This window comes from Momordica charantia (assembly GCF_013281855.1).
Source record: "Momordica charantia cultivar OHB3-1 chromosome 9 unlocalized genomic scaffold, Mcharantia_2.0 BLBB01000009.1, whole genome shotgun sequence".
NCBI classification, from domain to species: domain Eukaryota; kingdom Viridiplantae; phylum Streptophyta; class Magnoliopsida; order Cucurbitales; family Cucurbitaceae; genus Momordica; species Momordica charantia.
Window position 1 is genome coordinate 23,614,569 of NW_028275167.1, and position 21,358 is coordinate 23,635,926.

At 38.4% G+C, this 21,358-nt stretch overlaps 1 protein-coding gene across 6 annotated transcripts; it reads left to right on the plus strand.

Moving 5' to 3' along the window:
* LOC111024398 (putative UDP-3-O-acyl-N-acetylglucosamine deacetylase 1, mitochondrial) lies at positions 1-17,823 on the plus strand. Of its 6 annotated transcripts, XM_088117571.1 has the most exons (10): positions 2-187; positions 336-644; positions 2,897-3,103; positions 3,653-3,754; positions 12,362-12,426; positions 13,460-13,604; positions 16,259-16,374; positions 16,475-16,582; positions 17,033-17,269; positions 17,418-17,823. In XM_088117571.1, exons 1-7 carry the CDS (start codon positions 128-130, stop codon positions 16,331-16,333), a joined length of 963 nt encoding a protein of 320 aa, XP_087973697.1. In that variant the 5' UTR covers positions 2-127; the 3' UTR covers positions 16,334-16,374; positions 16,475-16,582; positions 17,033-17,269; positions 17,418-17,823. The 6 variants fall into 6 exon arrangements, with proteins under 6 accessions (XP_022157774.1, XP_087973697.1, XP_022157772.1 ...); XM_088117573.1 differs by lacking the exon at positions 16,259-16,374 and having other exon boundaries at positions 5-187; XM_088117572.1 differs by lacking the exons at positions 16,259-16,374; positions 17,033-17,269 and having other exon boundaries at positions 5-187.
* The last annotated feature ends 3,535 nt before the right edge of the window (positions 17,824-21,358 follow it).

A 21,358-nucleotide genomic window follows, 5' to 3' on the forward strand; every position in this document is an offset into this window, starting at 1 on the left:
TAGAAAATGCACCAACGCGAAAACTCCAGAAATTACCACGTCCACGCCTTTTTCCCGCCGTTGGTCAAAATTTCCCTCCCTCTTTGTTTTTAGCCTGTTACCCCCACCGTCGCCGCGCCGCTGGCCGATGATTATTCCCGCTGCCATTAACGCCCTCAAATCCTCAAGGTCAATTTCTTGGACGCCGGTACTCTCTCTCTCTACATTCCTGCATCTACGTGCCATTGCAATGGCGCATTCCTGAGAAAAAAAAGCTGTCGAAAACAGTTTGAATGCCCATCACCAAATTTGTAATTTCCTCGTTAATCCGCCTTTTTGTTGTTGTTGTTGTGTAGACGGGTAGGCTTCAGCAGACCTTGGCGGGATGTCTGGAGCTGAGTGGAATGGCTCTGCACTCGGGCAAGGTTTCGAAGGTGAAATTGTGTCCGGATTTTGCGGGCAGAGGGAGGTATTTTGATTTCAAGTCTCGTTTCATTCCTGCATCTATTGATTTTGCCGAAGAGTCGCCTCTTTGTACCACGCTCTCTAAGGATGGGGTTAAAGTTCGAACGGTTGAGCACTTGCTTTCCGCGCTGGAGGCCATGGGGGTCGACAATTGCAGGATTGAGATAGAAAATGTGGATGCTGAAGACAGTGAAGTCGAGGTATTTTGTGAACGGGACACTGAATTCACGTTTCTTGTTATTCGCGAAGATAATAGTTTTTGTCAAATTGATCTCGCTGGATGCCTGAAACCACCATAACTAGCCTAGTCCCACTGTCATCTTGTTTCATAAATCCTGAAATATTTCATCCATGGACAATGAGGCGACGAACTTCTAAAAAACTTTATATAAGTTTTTTTTGGATGAAAACCGACCTTCTTTGAGAGAAATGATGAAATTAATGGAGTGGGGTGAAATTGATAGGAGGCAAGGCAACCATTTGGTTAATTGGTCCAGAAGTCCAACTACCTTCCGGATGGGGGCAGTTTAGATTTGATTTTTTTCTTTAGTTATTTTTAGTGCTTCAATATTTGATACATATTTTTAGATTAAGTTGGTTGAGGTGTAAGCTATTACTGTTCATTTCATTGGAAAGTGAATATAAGATCTTCCAATCAACCCAAAAGTGATGAGTTATGATAAATTTAATATTTTATAGATACCTTAATACTCTCCCTCACTCGTGGCCTGGAAATTTGCACAGGTGGTAATCAATATTAAAGATGGGAAAGAAATGACATTATAGGGGTTAGAAGACCATGCACAAGTGGCCTTCTTCTGTATACCATATTGAAATGTATTAGTTTCGATTTGATTTTTTCTTAAGTTATTTTTAGGTGTTCAGTGTTTGTTACATATGTATTAATAGGTTTAATATTGAGTTGGTTGATGTGTAAGCTATTACTAGTAGGGAATTGCGTATATAAGTAACATATTTTGTATATTTCATTGGGAAGCTTACAGCTCAACCAACTCAATCGAAAAATATGTTAGAAATATTGAACCTACTAATAATAACTTATACCCCAACCAACTTAAACTAAAAATATGTAACAAATATTGAACTAAAAATAACTTAATAAAAAATCAATTATTATATTTATATTTCACTGGAAAGCTTACACCTGGACCAACTCTCGGAAATATATAACAAATATTGAACCACCAATAATAATTTACACCTCAACAACTTAATCTAAAAAATCAAATCGTAACTAAAACGTGTCAATAAAGGAATCTCTTTTTGTTCACTAGACGCGGAGACTCTACCTTGAAAAGAATGCTTTATGGAGGAAGGTGATTATTGCCAAATTTTGTTATTCAATTAATGACTTTTGGCCTGGATATGGGCCTTGAAAAGCTATATTTAAGATATAAGTTCTTTTATCAAGAGAAACTAACTTATGCCGGGAAACATTCGAGGGACTAAAATTTTGAAGACTTTTGGATAGTTTGAGGTCCTCTCTCAGCGGTTTTTTCTAAAATTTTTGCCATCACCTTTATTAAAATTTCGAAGAAGATCAAATTCTTTGTGTGGTAGGTCTTGTATGGGATAGTTAATACATATTACCCTGGACCGTATTTGGAGATGCGATTTTGCTCAGTCAATTTGGTGCCAGTTTTTGGAGTCTTTTAGAGCCTAGAGATTGTCTAAGTGATGGTGGTGGAGGTTTTGGGATAAGGACAAACTTCTTGGGCAGACCTTCTTTGCTCTTCTATGAGGTATTTAACTAAAGAGAAATGATAGAATTTTGTAGGGGTTGGGAGGTCTTGGGTGGTTACTTGGGATTTTTTTATTTATACCTATATGTGGGCTTCTTCTACTAAGAATTTTTGTAAGAAGTTAGGTGTTATTCCTTTAGATTGGGCCTCTTATGTAGGTTGGCCTCCTTTTGTCGGGTTGTTTTTTGTATGTCCTTCTACATGATTTCATTAAAAAATGAAAGCTTAGTTTCTTGTCAATTTTTTTTTTTTTTTTTTGCCTTGGGTTTTTGGAAACGGATAACAATATACCATTCTTGGAACTGTTCCTCTTACATTTTGAATCTTAGTCAATTAGCAATTATTTTGTTCATCCACATTTGTAATACTCTCTCTTATAACTAATTTGGCTTGCTGGAAATACTTCTTGTAGTTTCCTAGCCTCGGTAAGGTGGTAACGTTTAACCCTTGTCATCTGTTCTTTCCTGTTCGTTATCTTTTTCATTAATAGTTTAATACTTGGTTTCTTATCCTATTAGCATTTTTTCCTTCCTAATTTAAATCTCAACTTTCTAATTTCCATGTGGAAAGTTAGTCTCTATGTATAATTAATTTGAGCAATTATTTTTTAAGTTTGGATATCAATATTATTTCATACCCTCAATTCTTTAACTGGCTTTTGAAGAATGTTGCTGAAAATTTATATTCAGGTTCCAATCTTTGATGGTTCTGCGGGTGAATGGGTGGATGCAATAGAGAAGGTCGGTCTTAGGTTGGCTGTTGACCAGTGTGGCAATTGTTGTGAGAAAATGGCACCATCGGTAAATGAACCCGTCCATGTGTGGAGGAATGACTGTTTTCTTGTTGCTTTCCCAGCTGAAGCAGTTCGCATCACTTATGGAATTGACTTTCCTCAGGTACAAATATTTTGTTTAGAATGGCTATTTATAGCATGCTTTTGAAGTGAAAATGTTGCTTCTATTTATTTATTTCTTAATTTATTCTGTGTCAATTTATCTGTGTTAGTGTCATATAACAAAAGTAATTATCCTCGAAACTTATCTCTTCAACCTGTATGATTCTTTGACACGGCCACAAAGAGCCTTACAGAGATTAAGAAAGGGCCTTAAAATATGATTAAAAAATGATCAAGTTTAGAAACTATTATGATTTTGCACATGGAGGTTGTGCTGCCAATTTTAGGAGGCTATGCTCGTATTCATTTAAACTCCCTCAATTAGTCAATATCCTAACAAGTTACATTTAATTGGAAATTTATTAAAAGAATCAGAGATTGGCTTGCTTTAAATGCTTTTTGCAATATGTTACTGAAAGGCCGCAAGTTTACTGATGATGTGCTAAAATAATTCGTGGAAATAGATTATGGCAATTGAGTTTATACTGTCAGTTGAATCTATACCGTCAATTGGTATTGAATGATCTATGAACATTTTCTTATGTTCAAGGTGCCTGTCATTGGCTGCCAGTGGTTTTATACTGCCCCTTTGGACAGCATGTTCTATGTCAAACAGATAGCTCCGTCAAGAACCTTTTGCATTTACGAAGAGGTTGGTTCAAGTTGGCTAATTATTTTGTTTGATGATTCTGTTGATATTTCATCCTAAAAGAAGTAGTTCTTAACTAAATGATGGTGGTACTGTTAGTCTAAGTCAGTAGACATATTGGCACATCTATTTATGTTTGTTGGACTAGATTTGCTTATAGATTTGTGGTAGATGCTTGCAAAGTTTCTTTTCCAAATGCAGCAGATTGTGGAAGCAACAGAGTGCATTAATGTGATGGCAAGCAGACGTTATGATTGGAAAATTGTAAAAATTGCACACGTCGTATATTGTTGCCATAAATTGGATCTTTCATCCGTGTTCACCACCACCAAATCAAGAGAACCTAACAACTAAGAGTTCCCTCTCCCTATTGATTTTGCTCTCTCTCACGCACTAGTCCCTTTCTCATACTCCTCTTTACTTCCCTCTCTTTCGTATATTTCTTGTTTTGGTCTTTAAAAATCTCTCTCTCCCCTGCCTCGATCTCTTGGTTTCTCGGTCTCGAGTCTAATTGATTTGTTCTTTTTTTAAGATCTTTCTCTCCCACTATTCCCTTTTTGTGTTTGTTTAAAATGTCTTGATCTCTCTCTAGTGTTTTATGTTTTTTTGGTTGTCTGTTTAATTTCTTTGATATATGTTGTCCTTTTTGTATTTTTCCCTCTTTTTTGTGTGAAAAGTGAGAAATAGAGTTCTTTCAAAATTTAACTGCATCTCTTGATGGGTGGCTCTTGGAAGGAGAGAAGATATGCGTAGGTGGTCTTTGCATTCTTTTGGGTCTTTTTATGAAATTTTTTTTTCTCTGTTTTAAGGTTATCAGGAGTGAAATCTCCCTTATTCTATTTTATCTTTTTCCTTTCAAAATCAAAACAAGTATTGACGACTATTTGAAAAGGAGGGGAGCAAAGTTCCTTGTGTGTAGCAATATGTCGTAATGGATTAAATACAGGTGAGAAGGTTCATTGAGGTGCCTGGATATAGTGTTCGATTTGAGATGGTGTGTTTTGTGTAGAAGAGTAGAGGAAAGCATCAGTCATACATTCAGTATTCTTTCATCGTCCCTATAATAAAGATGACTGGGAATTCATATTTCAACAATTTTGTATGGGGTCCCCTGGACAGTGCATTGGCAAAACATGGGGCCTTGTTGAAATAAAATAAAAGAAATTTTTTTTGTAGGGGTTAAACAAAGAAATTTGTTTATTTTTCTTGACTATATTATTTTACACCTGCCTCTTGATGTAGGCTTAACAATATGTTTTGTAATTTATATTTGTTTAAAATTTGGGCTAACTGAAGGGCTTTTATGTAACCCCCTAGCCTTGGTGAAGCTTTTATTTCCTTTTTTGTTACATTCTATTATCTATTATTATTATTTTTATAATTGGGAGTCGAAGCTTTGCTCCTCTATATTCAGGGGCACTTGCACCCACCTCGAGGTCTGGATTCGGGAGACATTAAAGATTTTTGGTATTAAGCTCACTGGTAGGTTCGAACTTGAGACCTCTAAGTCGGTATGTTCAAAAGACCTCAAGCCCTTGTCAATTAGGCTCCCATTGAGTGGAATTCTCTTTCCGTAAAAAGAAAAATGTAAGTTGTTCTATGGATTGGGGATTCAAAAGTGATCCTCGGATTGCCCATGGAGTGAAAGCAAAACTTTCAAGAAGAAGAGGTAGAAAAGTGAGTTTTAAGATTGTTCATAATTGATGATGGATGAGACATTATCTCATCTATTGCATGTGGTAGTGGTAGGACCCCATTAATGAAGACTTATTCTAGAAGGGGTAGGAAGGGAATTGTGTTAGGGGCAAATGAGTAATTTGTTAGTAATCTGTTAGAGGGAAAGAATAACGGTTTGAGTAGTGGGGACCATGAGGAGAATAGTGGGGAGTAGAAAAGGAGGAGGAGAGTAGGAGAGGGGACCATCTTGGTTATTAGTATCGAAAGGTAGCTAGGGAGAGATTACCCACCCTCTCGAATTGGTGGGGTGACTTGTATAGCCTACGGGCTTGTTTCTTTTAGTTTTCTAATACAAAAGTGAGAGAGATACCTCACAAATTGGTATCAGAGCAGTGCGGTGCTGGGAATTCGGTGAGAAGATGACTGTGAAAGAGCTTGAGACCAGATGTGAAGCAACAGAGCAGGAGATTATCGATCTCAAAGGCGTTGTAGCGGCTCTGTGCGGGAAGGTTGATGAGCAACATAAGGCAAGTACCAGAATCCAAATGATGCTGGAAAGCTTCATAGCCGATGTCACCGGCGGAACTACTTCTTCGATTTCGCAGTTGGGGGAGTCATCGTTGCAAAAGAATAAGCAACCGGATGATCCGACGAGGGTCATTCAGATTCAGGAACCTGGGTATGACCGCAACAAGTTCAAGAAGGTTGAGATGCCTATCTTCACAGGGACGGATCCCGACTCTTGGTTGTTTCAGGCGGAGCGATATTTTGAAATCCATAAACTGACCGACGAAGAGAAACAAATATGTTTCTGTATAATTTTTGACGGTGTTGTGTTGGCTTGGTATCGCTCCCATGAAAAGCGTAGTCGATTTACTAGTTGGGAAAATCTGAGGAGTCGGCTGGTGGAACGATTCCTGAAGGCGAAGGAGGGGCGACAATGCACGCGGGTGTTAGCGATCAAGTAAGAAGGAACAGTGGCTGAGTAGTATATTGAAACGTTCGAAGCACGATTGGCGCCACTTCCACACCTTTCTGATGAGGTATTGGAGTGTGCGTTCTTAAATGGGCTAGACGCAGTAGTTCGTGTGGAGGTGTTAGCCACAGAGCCCGTGGGCCTCGAACAGATTATGAAACGAGCCCAACTCATTGAAGAGGTCTCAATCGCAGTCCAAGAGGCTGGGGTAAATGCTGAACGAAGCTTAAAGCTAGCGACAGTGGGAGGAAAGGCTCGATTGGCAGCTAAGAGGGAAGCCACTTACAAGCGGTTACCGAGGAAGAGTATAAGAAGAGGAAGGAACGAGGCCTCTGCTTCAAGTGTGAAGAAAAATACACCGTGGGACACCGGTGTAAGAATCAGCAATTACGTGTGATCGTCGTACACAACGACGAAGAGCTAGACCCAGGGGAGGAAGAACCGGGGGTGGAGCTAGATGAACAAGCGGAGGAGAACGACAAAGCTGTGATGTGTCGCTTGAACACGATTGTCGGGCTAACAACTCCGGGAATGATCAAGATATGAGGAACCTTGTTGGGGCGTGAAGTAGTGGTGCTGCTGGATTGTGGAGCAACGCATAATTTCCTTTCGCAGAAGCTGGTTGGCGAATTGAAGATTCCACAATCGGGTACGTATAACTACGGTATTATCACAGGGACAGGCATAGCGATCAAAGGACAGGGGGTCTGCTGTGGAGTGGTGCTGGAATTGCCAGAGATCACCGTGGTAGAAGATTTCTTACCAATCGAACTTAACGATTTGGATGTCATCCTAGGGATGAAGTGGCTGCAATCATTGGGCAAAATGGAGGCGGATTGGCCCTCCCTAACCATGTCATTCCTTAAAGTCGACAAGAAGATTACCCTTAAAGGGGATCTGACTCTAGTCCGTCTGGAAGTGTCCCTCAAACGGTTGGCCCGTTCGTGGCAGAAGACTGATGAAGGCTTTATGGTGGAGCTCAGGGCTTTGACAGCCCATAGCTCGGGGCAAATGGAAGAATTGGAAATTCGGGATGGGGAACAGCCCACTGAAATTCACCAGCTCCTTGGAGAATATCAAGGCATCTTTCGAACTACTGATCAACTACCACCACAGCGGGCAGTGGACCATAGGATCCAGATCAAAGACGGAGAGCCACCAGTTAATGTTCGTCCCTACCGTTATGCCCACGCCCAGAAAACAGAGATTGAGAAAATGATTGCAGACATGATACAAAAAGGGTTGATACAACCTAGTGTAAGCCCCTATTCTAGCCCAGTGATCTTAGTCAAAAAGAAGGATGGGAGTTGGCAGTTTTGCGTGGATTACAGGGCCCTCAACAATGTGACTATTCAAGATAAATTCCCTATCCCTGTGATTGATGAGCTGCTCGATGAACTCCATGGATCTTGCATATATTCCAAGATCGATCTGAAGTCGGGGTACCATTAGATCAGGATGGCACCAGGGGACGTTCAGAAGACAGCGTTTAGAACTCACGAGGGCCACTATGAGTTCTTGGTGATGCTGTTTGGGCTAACCAACGCCCCTGCCACATTCCAATCTCTGATGAACCAAATCTTCCGGCCTTTTTTGCGTAAGTTTGTCCTTGTTTTCTTCGATGACATTCAAACATATAGCCCTGATTTGGATTTGCATATTACTCACTTGACTGTGGTCTTCAATCTGCTGCGAGACCACTCTTTGTATGCAAACTACAAAAAATGCAGCTTTGCTCAAGCTAGGGTGGAATATTTGAGGCATTGGGTGTCAACTGAAGGCGTGGAGGCAGACCCTGAAAAAATTCAGGCTATGTTAAATTGGCCCGTCCCCACCAACCTACGAGAGCTTAGAGGATTCCTTGGCATCACAGGCTATTACAGAAAGTTCGTTCTGAACTATGGCACTTTGGCAGCACCCCTGACTCAATTGCTTCGAAAGGATGCATTCGAGTGGACCGAACAAGCCATGGGAGCTTTTGAGAAACTCAAAACAGCCATGGTAACCTTAGCGGTGCTCGCCTTGCCGGATTTCACTCTGCCCTTTGTGATCGAAACAGACGCGTCGGGTACCGGATTGGGGGCAGTCCGAACTCAGGAATAGCGACCCGTCGCCTATTTCAGCCACACTTTATCCTGACAAGGACAAGCTAAATCGGTCTACGAGTGTGAATTGATGGCTGTGACCCTTGCCATCCAGAAGTGGCGGCCCTACTAGCTCGGGCAGAAATTCATTGTACGTACTGACCAGCAAGCACTAAAGTTTCTGCTAGAACAAAGGATTGTCTACCCGGAATACCAGAAGTGGGTCTCCAAGCTCCTAGGATATGACTTTGAGATTCAATACAAACCATGCCTCGAAAACAAAGTCGCTGATGCTCTATCAAGGATGCCCCATGGACCCCAGCTCGCAGTCATGACAGTACCTGCCTTGTTAGATGTGGAACTACTCAAAACAGAGGTACAATGTGACCCCCATTTGTCTAAAATTATGGAAGAATTAGAACTTGATCCCGAGAGCCACCCCAAGTACAGCTTGCAGCTGGGGGTGCTTCATTACAAAGACCGTTTGGTAATATCTAGTTCCTCGGCTCTGAAACCAGCAATCCTACATTTGTATCATAACTCCATCATGGGAGGACACTCAGGGTTCTTGCGGACCTACAAACGGATCACTGGTGAACTTTATTGGCCCGGTATGAAAGCTGATGTGAAGAAGTTTGTGGAGGGTTGCACGGTGTGTCAGCGTAACAAAACCTTGACCGTGTCACCCGCTGGCCTACTGCAACCCTTGGCGGTACCCAACCGCATTTGGGAAGACATTACGATGGATTTTGTAGAAGGACTGCCTAAATCCATGGGGAGTGACATGGTGTTTGTCGTGGTGGACCGCCTGAGCAAATATGCTCACTTTATCCCTCTTAACCACCCCTTTTCCGCAAAAACGGTAGCAGCAGCGTTTGTCAAGGAGATAGTTCGGCTCCACGGGTTCCCTCAGTCCATAATTTCAGATCGAGACAAGGTGTTCCTCAGCAACTTTTTGACCGAACTCTTTCGTCTTCAAGGAACGAAATTGAAACGGAGTACGGCATACCATCCGCAAACCGATGGTCAAACAGAAATTGTCAACAAATGCCTTGAGACTTACCTTCGTTGTTTTTGTAGTGAGGCGCCGCGTGTCACAACCATACTAGTAGAGAGTAGGTTGTGACGCCCACATAGTGGACAAGTGGTGGCGACATGCATATGTCGCCTGTCGGGCCATGTCGAGGGCCGAGAGAGAAGTGCCGTGATGCGACCAAGGAGGATGATGTATCACCTATCACACCCCATGGATGTGCTCAAGAATGCCTAGAGAAGGCATATGCAGAATGCAAGTCGAAGGCGATGTCACTGGTGTCGGTGACAAGCTCAACGGGGGCCAGTTGGGGCCCCGGGCCACGACCCTAGAAGTCGGGGTTCCGTCGAGAGTTTGGACGAGCGGCTTTAGAGTTAGATGCATATTAGTGAGATATGCAAGCACGCCAAGTTTCGTGTCAATCGGAGTTCAGACGTGCACTCTACGTTGGCGAGTGACTCCTCGCCACTTTGCACGTACACGCCTGCCAGACCAAGAATGCCTTAGAATGTACCTTAGGGGGAGGCATGATGTCAGCTCTCCACCACCCCTGGGCCCTGTGGCCTAAGTGAGCTACCCCATGGCACATGCGTGTGTCATGGCGCGGGCGAGCGTTGCAAGACCAAGGTCTTGGGCGTCTTCCTTCGAGAATGGGAATCTCAAGGACAGCGTCGGACGGCACGGGTGTGCTGGCATTGCGCCTCGTCCCATGGGCTGGAGGTTGCACATAGGGGCCGTTATGCGGTACGGTATGCTTGAACGACAAGGCACGGTCGCGGGAGACGACGTGCCATGATTATGTCCGGATGGATGGATGTCCGAAAGGTCCCGATCATAAATACAAGTCCATGGGTTGGTTCTCGGCAGGAATCATCCCGACAGTACCCGGTAAGGCCGTTTAGCCCGTTATTGACTAGTTTCTCGGCAGGAATGGTCCTAGAGACGTCCGATGGGTCCGATAAGCTAGTTTTGACGTAGTTAAGCGGTAGGAATGTCCCGGTTGTACCCGGTTGGCGTTTTAAGCTCGTTCTGACCTCGTTATAGGTCAGAACTCATCCCGGTAAGGTCCTGGCTCATCGTAGGAGCGGGACGACCGAGTGGCCGAGAACCAAGATGGTTGGAAAAGTGAAATGAAGCTGAGTCGAGGAAGAAAGAACCTCGTCTAAGGTCCGACGAAGCCACAAAGGGCGCGAAAAGTAGATTGGGGCTAAAGTTCCTCGTAAGGCTGGCCATGGTCGAGCTTCGATCATGGCGCCGCGCGGTTGAAAAATGTACGACTGTGACACCGCGCACGTGGGGACAATGGCTTTCTTGGGCGGAGTACTGGTATAACACAATGTTCCACAGTGCTTTGGGAGCCACCCCATTTCAGGCTGTCTACGGTCGTACGCCTCCACCTCTCCTGTTTTATGGCAGTCAGAAGACCTCCAACGTAGCACTTGCTGTCTTAAAGGAGAACCTAGCCCGTGCTCAGAGTCGAATGAAGAAATTGGCTGACAGCCACTGCACAGAGAGGGAATTCCAAGTGGGGGATGAAGTCTTTCTCAAAATTCGCCCTTGTCGACAGAAATCTTTGGCTAAGCGACGCAACGAAAAACTCTAAGCTAAGTACTTTGGACCTTTCCGCATTCTGCAAAGAATTGGTCCAGTGGCCTATAAGCTTGACCTCCCAGCTGGCACCAGCATCCACCCCACTTTCCATGTCTCTCAATTGAAGAAAGCAGTCGACATAGACTTACTGGTACAACCTATTCCTCCCCTGCTGACTGATGAGTTTGAATGGATTGTGGAGCCAGAAGAAATATTCGCCACCGGTGTGAATGATGTAACTGGCACTCAGGAAGCCTTGGTTCCTTGGAAAGGGTTGCCCGAAGAAGAGGCCACTTGGGAGACATTCTCTGATCTACAACAGCATCTTCCAGATTTCCCCCTTGAGGACAAGGAGGTTCTGACCGGGGGGGGGGGGGGATGTTGTTAGGACCCCATCAATGAAGACTTATTCTAGAAGGGGTAGGAAGGGAATTGTGTTAGGGGCAAATGAGTAATTTGTTAGTAATCTGTTAGAGGGAAAGAATAACGGTTTGAGTAGTGGGGACCATGAGGAGAATAGTGGGGAGTAGAAGAGGAGGAGGAGAGTAGGAGAGGGGACCATCTTGGTTATTAGTGTCGAAAGGTAGCTAGGGAGAGATTACCCACCCTCTCGAATTGGTGGGGTGACTTGTATAGCCTACGGGCTTGTTTCTTTCAGTTTTCTAATACAAAAGTGAGAGAGATACCTCACAGGTAGGTACTTTGTTATTGGTCCAATTTCGTTTAAAATTTTGCTGTTATTTATTATTACTAAGTCAATTCCAAATTTTTTGTTTGATAACATAGTACTTGAATTCAAGACAAGGCCGGGTGTTTGGAGGTCTTATTTGGACCTTGTCTGTGTCTGGTGTGTGTATGACAAGACAGTCACTTTTAGAGTGTGCTTTGTAGCTGTAATATTTGTAAGCAAATCTTTTACACTGGAGGTTTGATGAACATAAATTTATATTTCCTTATTATTTCTTGAATATGGAAAAGAAAAGTTTCTAAGAAAATGAATACTAATGATAGAGTGCAAAGGAAGTCTGTTTCTTGCAAATATGTCCTTATTGGTGGCGTTATGCACAAAAAAATGGGGAAGGTCAGGATTATCTATTCTTACATGTAATTTGCTATTAAGTATTGAAACAATTTTTTTGAGATGCATTGGAGCAAGCATATAAAATTTACTGCATTTCTCAACAGTAAAAATTGATTATTTACTGCATATAAAATTTGCTAAAATTACAGTGCTACTGACTTCCTTGCAGGTAGAGCAAATGCGTAATATGGGACTCATAAAAGGAGGCTCTACAGAAAATGCTTTAGTTTGTAGGTGAGTTGTTTTGTTCATACACCCCCGATTTGCAAGTTCCTAGTTAATTTTAGTGGATTATTTCTGATGTGATATGTTCATTGTAACTGGGCTACATTTGGATAAGTAATAGTACACCCCTAAGTAATACCGTGTTACTAAAGATAAAACAACTGTAAAAGCATGTCCCAGTTTAGATCTGTCTTCTTTATGAATAGAGTATTAGTAATAGTGTATAACCTTCAGTCTTTTCATTCTGGACCAAGTACATTTCAAACACTTCTTAAAATTAAGCGACCTCTTACCTCAAACAATGCAAGAAACTACTCCTTGCTTACTGATAAATGAAAACGAAAAGTGACCAAAAATAAGAGAGAGCCACTCTTGATAAGTTTCAATAGAGAAATCCTAAAGTACAAACCTCCCCTCAAATGTGTGCTACTCTGTAATAGAAATGAGGAATCTCTCTCCCATAGTTTGATCATGGCCCTTGAAAATTCTTTTAGACCACTTGCTGAGGGCTATCTGATAGGTAAATGGGGGATTTTATTCATTGTAGGCTGTAGCTCTACCTATGAATCCTCGAACTTCATTTGAAACTGGTTTTGTTTGGTTCGAGCAAGCTTGAGGATTGGCTTCTGGGGGTTCTTTCTGGATGGTGGTTCGAAAAAAAGGCCAGAATCGGGAATCCTTTGATTGAATGCAACTAGAGCTTTATTATCGAAATGCTAGAATATTTAATGACAAGTCAAATTCTTTTGAATTTGTACAGTTAATGGTCTCAATTAGAGTACGGAGTACTCATCGCAAGACTTCTTGTAACTACTCTACCTGTACTTTGAATCTCGATTGTTTGACCCCTCTACGATGAAGGGGCATTTTGTCTCTTTGTCCTTTAAGTTGTTTTGTTGGTTTGCTCTTCCTTTGAATGAGATTTTGTGATATGTTGCTTATACAAAAAAAATCTTTATGCTGTCTGTTCTATAAATGGAAAGGACTTTCCAAATTAAAATGCATATTAAGTTAATCAGTTCCCCTTTTATCTATTCACCAGTGCCAGTAGAGGTTGGATCAATCCCCCATTGCGTTTCCATGATGAACCCTGTCGCCACAAGGTTTTAGATCTTATTGGCGACCTCTCACTTTTTGCACGGTTTGGTAGTCAAGGGCTTCCGATGGCACACATAGTGGTTTACAAGGTAAGTTCTATGAGATTTACTCCTCTAGTATGTCATTAGATATGGGATTATACTTCTAGTCAGATTATAAGAAATCTTTGTTGTAGTCGTTGGGGGAATGATAATCATTTATCTACTATTTTCTTAAATTTTCAAATGGAGCACCATCTGAACTTGTTTTGCTTTTCTATTACCTGCATGTGCTTTATGTTTTCCTCAGGCATGTCATTGCTTACATTGTAAGAGCAAGGTATCTTCTCCTTGCTCTTCTATGGGAAGACATCTTGGTCTTCTATATATTTCTTTGCCCCTTGCTCTTTTTATATGTTGATGATGTTATACCTATACTTAGTTCTCTTGCTGCAGCGCCCGATAGGAATTTATGCATTTAACATTTCCTTCTGAGATATAGTTCTGTTGTTTCTTCATTTCTCAGACAAGTTCTCGCCTTTCTCACCTCGTAATGTCTAATTCTAATTGTAATGTTTGTGATTTGGAAATATCGTGTGTGCCATCAGTTAACATACTTGCATTTTGCTAATACTTTGCAACATGACTATAAAATTGTTTTTAGAAGCTGCATCGAATTAAAAAAAATTGCTTTATCCAAGAAAGGGTGTGTCATGGATTTCTCAATCGAACCCCTCTCCCCATATCATATCTCTATCTTACTTTTTTGAAACATGTTTTTGGTATCGTATTTTGAAAATTTAGACACATCTTATCTGCTTATGTAAACGTGAGCATTAATCTTTCAGACTTCTTGAATTTCCTCTTTTAAAAGTTTGAGAGGGAGTTGGTGGTGTTCTGTATCTTCAATTTTTGCCAACTGTTCCTTAACTGGCATATGTCAAAATTGGGAGGCTTTATTGTAACTTTAACATATGTTTAGATAGAAGGAATTTACTTTCTACTCCTTGAGTTTGTAACTTTTCAATCATCAATGAAGGGTTGGTTTCTTGTTCAAAAGAAGTGTAAGTTTGAGAGGGAGTTGTATTGAGATTAATGAGTTTGTAATAATTTTTTATGCATGGTGCTGGACTTTGGCTTTGCATATTTGATTTGCCCAAACCTTAGAGACTCGTTTATGGTCAAGTTTATCATAAGTTCTTTAGAAAAATCTGAATGGAAAATTGCATCCTGTGGATGGAAATATGCGCTAACAACGAAGGTTGGTTTGTGAAGATTATGAAAGTTCAGAAGAATTGAAAAATGAAAATTCTGATTTGGTTTAAGGCCTTCCTCAAAAAGATAAAATAAATAATGGTTCTGATAGGAAGCTCATAGTTCTAAATATTTTGTGGGTCTTTTTTTGGAAGAGGACTTGAAGGTTTTAAAGGTTACCGGGCTCAGTACTGGGTCCTGAGTGAAGGGAACAAGTTCTGTTTCTTAATCACCAGGTGAGCAAGGTAAATCTAGAAGAGAGGAAATGAAGGCTGAAGCTCTAGATATCTATTGAGAGAATTTGATGGTTGGAAATGAAGACTGAAGCTTCATGACGTTTGGTACAAGATTCTAAGAACTGTGCAGGAGGGGTTAACTCTTGTTATCTGAATTCTTTTATGCATAAGGCTTTGTTGAGGCTAGGTATGAACTCCGACCCTTTACAAGGGAGCACTATTAAGCAAGGAGAGGCCTTCCTATAGATATAAATAAGCTATGGACTAGTCCAAGACAGGGCAAATCAATCTCTATTCCTGCTTGTTTTTATAAGGTTCCCATTCATCTTTTGTTCATATATATTTTTCTAAGCGAACCACCATTTTATGTTCATACTTTAATATGTTAAACTTGTTGGCATGCCTATGATGAGTATATCTTAATGTGCTTCCAAATAGAAAGAATGGGGACAATGGAGGAAAGGAAGGGAGGATATCAAACTAGACGAGTAACCTAACAGTCCAATAGGCCAGTTAACTACATTTCTTAGTCAGGATACTTTAGAATTATTTACAAAGTGGAAGGGAAAGGTCAGGATTTTAGCCGGTCCTGATTCCACTGTTACTATAGTTGGGCAAATTGGATTTTTAGTTGGTGTTTTCTTCTAAAGTTTGGTCTCTATGTCATCCATGACGGTTTTTTGTTTGTGGTACCTTGTTTATACTCCCAACCCCACAGCTTTCATGAATATTATACTTGAAATTGAATGAATTGTATACCGTGCTGAATGACTCTATCCTTGACTTATGATTCATCAAGGTCTTTAAGGGAGAGAAAATAGGCAGCCCTATGACGTATCCCACTGCCCTTGGACGACGGCACTTTTTAGTTGTCTAGTTATCAGTTGGAAGTAAAATAACATTATGCACATCTTATCGCCTTAATAAGATTAAAATCTATTATGTTCTCTTTGTCCTTTTCGTTGTTTATCTTCCTTTTTTTTAAGAAGTTATACTTGCTGGCATGCCTATGCCGTGTATGCCTTGTTTGTGCTTTCCACAGTATAAAGAAGACAAAAATGGGGGAAAAGGAGAAAAATAAGAGAGGATACCAAATGAGTTCAGTGACCTAATAGTTTAATAGGCCATCAGTACGCTACAATTCTTTGCTGAGAGACCGACAAGATAATGTTTTCAAAGTCGAGGGAATGGGTAGGATTGTCCCTCCATTTTGTACTCATAATATGCTCTCAGTCTTATGAGCATAATTACCAAAAAGTACTCGTTATATTTTAGCTCGAGCATCTGCAAGATTGTGGAACTGTCCTAAATTGCTGTCTCAGTGTCATACGCTTGCAAGCAATACTCTGACAATTTGCAAGTTTATGCTTGGGAAGCTTGAAAAGGAACAAGTAAATAGTTAACTCTTGTTAGTTATTGAATTCTTTGAAGTCGTGCTTTTATAGTTATGATTATTAGGGATGCAAATAAGTTTGTTGAATCTCAACGCAGGGTGGTCATGCTATGCATGCCAATTTTGTACACCGCCTATCGGAAGTCATTTGAGAGGATGAGTAGCTGTCTTTCCTTGTAGGAGTGTAAGAATTTTCTGCAATTGAGGTACTGAGTCTTTGACATTCCTTCCCCAGATGCTTGACATTTGAAATCTTTTAAGATTTATTTCTGTAATAGAGGAAACATGGTATTGGGAAAAAATTGCTGTCATAAGCATAGTTCAATTGGGCGATTGGGCGAGAGGTTTGAATTCTCCCCTCTCTTCTTACATGCAAAAGAACACTTGGAAAAGATTTGAATATCAAAGGGTAGGGTTTGTCACAATTACAGTAATTCTCTGTACTAGAGTCGTATATTGGTGAAGAAAGAAAAGGCTGCAAAGCTTTTTATAGACTTCTACATGAACACCCCCAGACTAAACAACACAATAATACTACACCATCCACCTCTGCACATCATAGCTCACCCGTGGCATTTGGCCCCCTGACCTACTGCGATGCTATTAAGAAAGGAAAACAGTAAATTAACACGCTTCCCACCCCACCTCTGGTACAGCAGCATAAAAGGAACCAGCAGCCAAACGTTATGGCTGCATATCAGGAAGCGGATCTCCAGCTGGATTCCTCCATTGTAGTCATCCGGCGGTTCTTCCATGATGATTGGTTTAAGATTACCAGAGCCCTTCAAACACATATAAGCACTCTTTGTACTCTTAACCCTTTCACTACTGACAAGGCTCTCCTCCGATGTGAAAACAGAGAATTACTGTTTTCCTGCAAAAACCTCAACTTTGTGAGTTTCTGTTGTATTAAAGCGAGTTCCTTGCTTTTTGTTGGTCATAGCCTAATGTGGGATTCATACATGTTCTCCATTTACACTCATTTAATGCAAGACGTTGCAGTATCTCAGATCTTGCTGATATGAACTTCCATTCTTTCAGGAGTTCTTCGCAGGAGTCCACAAGTTTCTCAGTTTATTCTACCTTCATCAGTTGACACTCGAATGCATGCACGTCGAGGAGGACGATATCCGCACATGAAGAACGGTAAACCTCAAAGATTCTTTCTTGATTGCAACGTGTTTGATTGTTTTTAAGACGAATAGAGTCGATAGAACTTGTTGGAGTCAGATTTTTAAGGCATGGTCTCTTTTAGGTGATAGATGCTAAATTTTAGACCAGATTATTAGTGTAGATGCAAATTGTACCTTTGTATTGTAGGTTGTCAGTAAGAAGGATTCATGGACTTCTAATTTGGATTTGACCATCCACTTTGGGAATTTTTTTGAACTCCTCTGTGAACAATGGTCATATATTCATATGAATGGACTGTTGATGTTTTTAAACATCTTTTTGGCTTAGAACCTTTTTTATCTCAATTTTTAACTATACTCTCATATTTCAAATATTTTGTTTCGGTCCTTAAACTTTGCATAAATGTTTATTTCTTGTCTTAATGGGGACAAGACATTATTAAAGAAGTTTAAAGAAGGGGAGAAAGTGGGGACAAGACATATTATTAAAGAAGTTTAAAGAAGGGGAGAAAGTAGCTCCACAGTTAATGGAGCCTACAGGAAAGCCTTTTAATTAGTCCAAATAATAATAATATTAATTATTACAAAAAAGTTTAAATAATAGTTGACTTTGATTCATTTTGGTTTTTTACTTTGAAAATGTAAATTTTTGTATTTGTAAATTTCAATTTTGTTAATTTTAGTCTATGTACTTTTGAAACAGTCTATTTTGGTCCTTGTTCTTTTAAGTTTTGGTCTATTCAATTTCATTTTTATCTCATTTTTTCTATTTTAATTTTAGCAATGACAATTCACTCTAATTTTTTTTTAAATGTAACTTTAAATTTGTATGAAACGGTTTCTATTTTGTATAAAATATGTGTTAAAATTTTCTAAATAGGATTAAATTGGTTACTTTTTAAAAATATACAGGTATCAAAAAGAAAATTTTAAAAATAAGACTAAATTGAAGCTTGCTAAGGAAGAAGCTGTAACAAAAAAGGACATTCTCCATAAAAGGAGAGAAATCTTTATCTTTTCCTGCAAAAAGTTTTTGGTTTATTTGAACACATGTTCTCATCAGAGGAAGCTGCTAGATAAGTATTTTTGTCCTTTTATATTTACTTTTTCATTAATTATTTAATGTGAATTTTAATATATTTTGAAATCTGATACCTGAACTATTGCATAGGGTTACAATTGAAACTGAAAAAAAAAAAAAAAACCAAATCGAGTTGAATCGAAGTTGATCGGTCAATTTGGCTCGAAGATAGATGAATTCAGTTTAGTTCCTCAAAACTGGTTGGTTTTGAGTAAGCCGATGAATTTAATGCCTCCAAAGTAAATGGGTGATAAAAATTAAGTCGATCGTTCAATCAACACAATTTTAATTTTGAGTCCTAATAAGTTGAGACACTAAAATCAAATTTAACTTTCAAGTCCTAATAAGTTGAGAGATTAAAACAAGATATAACGTCCTATCAGCTTTCCGTCCTCACCCAAAAATTTTACCACATTTTCAAAATGGAGTGCAACTTTCTAAGGGTAAAATTCATGCAGCTTTCTGGTAACTTAAAATTTGAAAAACAAAATTTTGAATATCAACTAGAAACTAATATAAAATTTTGGAGTTGTGTATGTTGATAATTCAGAGAACAAAAACGATCCATTTAGAACTTTTTGTTTAATTTTGAATTCAGACAATCAAGTGATCTGTCAGAGTTGTTTGAACATGGTGGTGGTCAGTATTACTTTGAAAATAGTGTTAGTCTTCTGCCTTTTTATTTATTTATTTATTATTTATTATGACAAATATCCATAAATTGAGATTTTGTTTACTTTTTGAGTAATGTTTGATTGACCAATCTATCTTTATGCTCAAACAGATGCTCTTACTCCCCTCTATATATATATATATATTTTTTAAATTCGAATATTGGAGGGCGTCTGTTTGATAATGTTTAGTTAACTATAGAAATGAAATCGATTGGTTCAATTAGTTAAAATATCTATTTTCGATTAAAACGTCGTGTTAATTAACATATTAAGATGTTGTGAGTTCGATCCACCACTCCCACATGTTGTACTAAAAAAACTCATCCACATTGAATCTTCCATCTCCACATGACGTCGTTGTACTAAAAAAAATATAGAAAACCAATTTGTGGGACCCACCTCAACTTAATAACATTCCGCTTTTAAAACTTGATCAATTTTGATTCTTTATTTGGTGGACGTGCACCTTTTCAATCATTTTAATTTTGCGTTCATTTATCTATGAGACTCATAATTTTTTTATTAATTATTTTACAATTTTATTATTTCTTTGTTTATGTATCATATTAATCATTTTTCTTCTAATGAAATTTATACAACTTTTAATTTGTTGATGGAATTTTATTATGAAATATTATAAAAATTCTATTTAGTTTTACTTTGTTGTTATTATTTAGTATCAATAAATAGTTAAAATAGATTTCATTATTGTTAAATATTAAAACAATAAAATTTAATGTTAATGAGGTTGTTTTAATAAAAATTACATTGATCTTTATTTAGTTGATGTAATTTTATTTTAATTATTTATTAATTGTTAATATTAAACAAATTGTTATAATAAAACATATTTACTATCAAGAAAATAGTAATAAAATAATTAAAATATATTATTATTTTAATAAAAAATAATATTAGCACACTTTTTACTCAATGAATTTGTAATTAATTAGAAATAAGAAAATGATATTTTAGTAATTGTTATATATCTTATTTATATTCCGAGATAGTTTCAATAAACATCAATGAATTAGATTCTAATTTCAGAACATTTATAGTAAACGTAAAAAAAAACATCCCATTTAAATATTAATCTTCCTCTTGAGTTTAGGAGGAGAGCTCTCAAGTGTAAATGAAGCAATTTTTTCCCCTTCTATGAATATGGCCTTGGTGTAAATAATTTGTAATTTCATAACATTATTTAATTATTATCAAAATTTTACTTATTATTTTATAGATTATTTATAGTATTGTGAATAAGGTTAAATATATCAAATGGTCCATAATCTTTTAAAATTCTCCGTTCGGTTCTTAAATTTTTAAAATTATCAATTTTATTCTTAATGTATAAAAAATTTCAATTAGGTCATTTCGTACAAAAATGGTCAAATTTTGTTTACAAAAAGTTGATGTATCAATAAATTATTGTTTCATTAACATATTTGAACACATGAATATGCTACTCGATACATGAAAACCGACTCACTTGTCAACAAAATCTGACCTGCTTATCCACAGGATCCATTTATTCTATGTGACATGTTCACGTGTTCAAATATATTAACAAGACAATAATTTAACGAGACATCAAAAAGTTCAATAAACAAATTTCAACATTTTTTAGTTAACGAGATTGAATCATTAACCTTAAGAATGGTATCGGTAATAGATAGGTGTCTTATTCATTGAGCTGTGCTGGATTGATTTTACACATTTTTTCGTGGAAGAATCTGATTGAGAATTAGAAAAAACTAAAATATTCGGGATAAATTATATTAGCATGTGAATAATTATAGTAATTAATACACACTCAACTCCTCCAACATGAGGCCTGGATTTAGATTAAGTGCTTTAGAGGGCTAAACGTTTTTTTAAATAATATTAAATCTAGAATATTTAATAACAAATAAAAATAACTTTAAAAAAAAATCAAGTTGATTTCTTTTCTTTTCTTTCCTTTTTTCTTTTTTTAATAAAGTTGATCTTCTAAAATGTGACTTTAAATGATTTACTTAAAATCTTTGTAGAATCGACAATTATAAAACCACTTTTAGATATATAATACAACCAAACAAACTAGCTATTAAAATCACA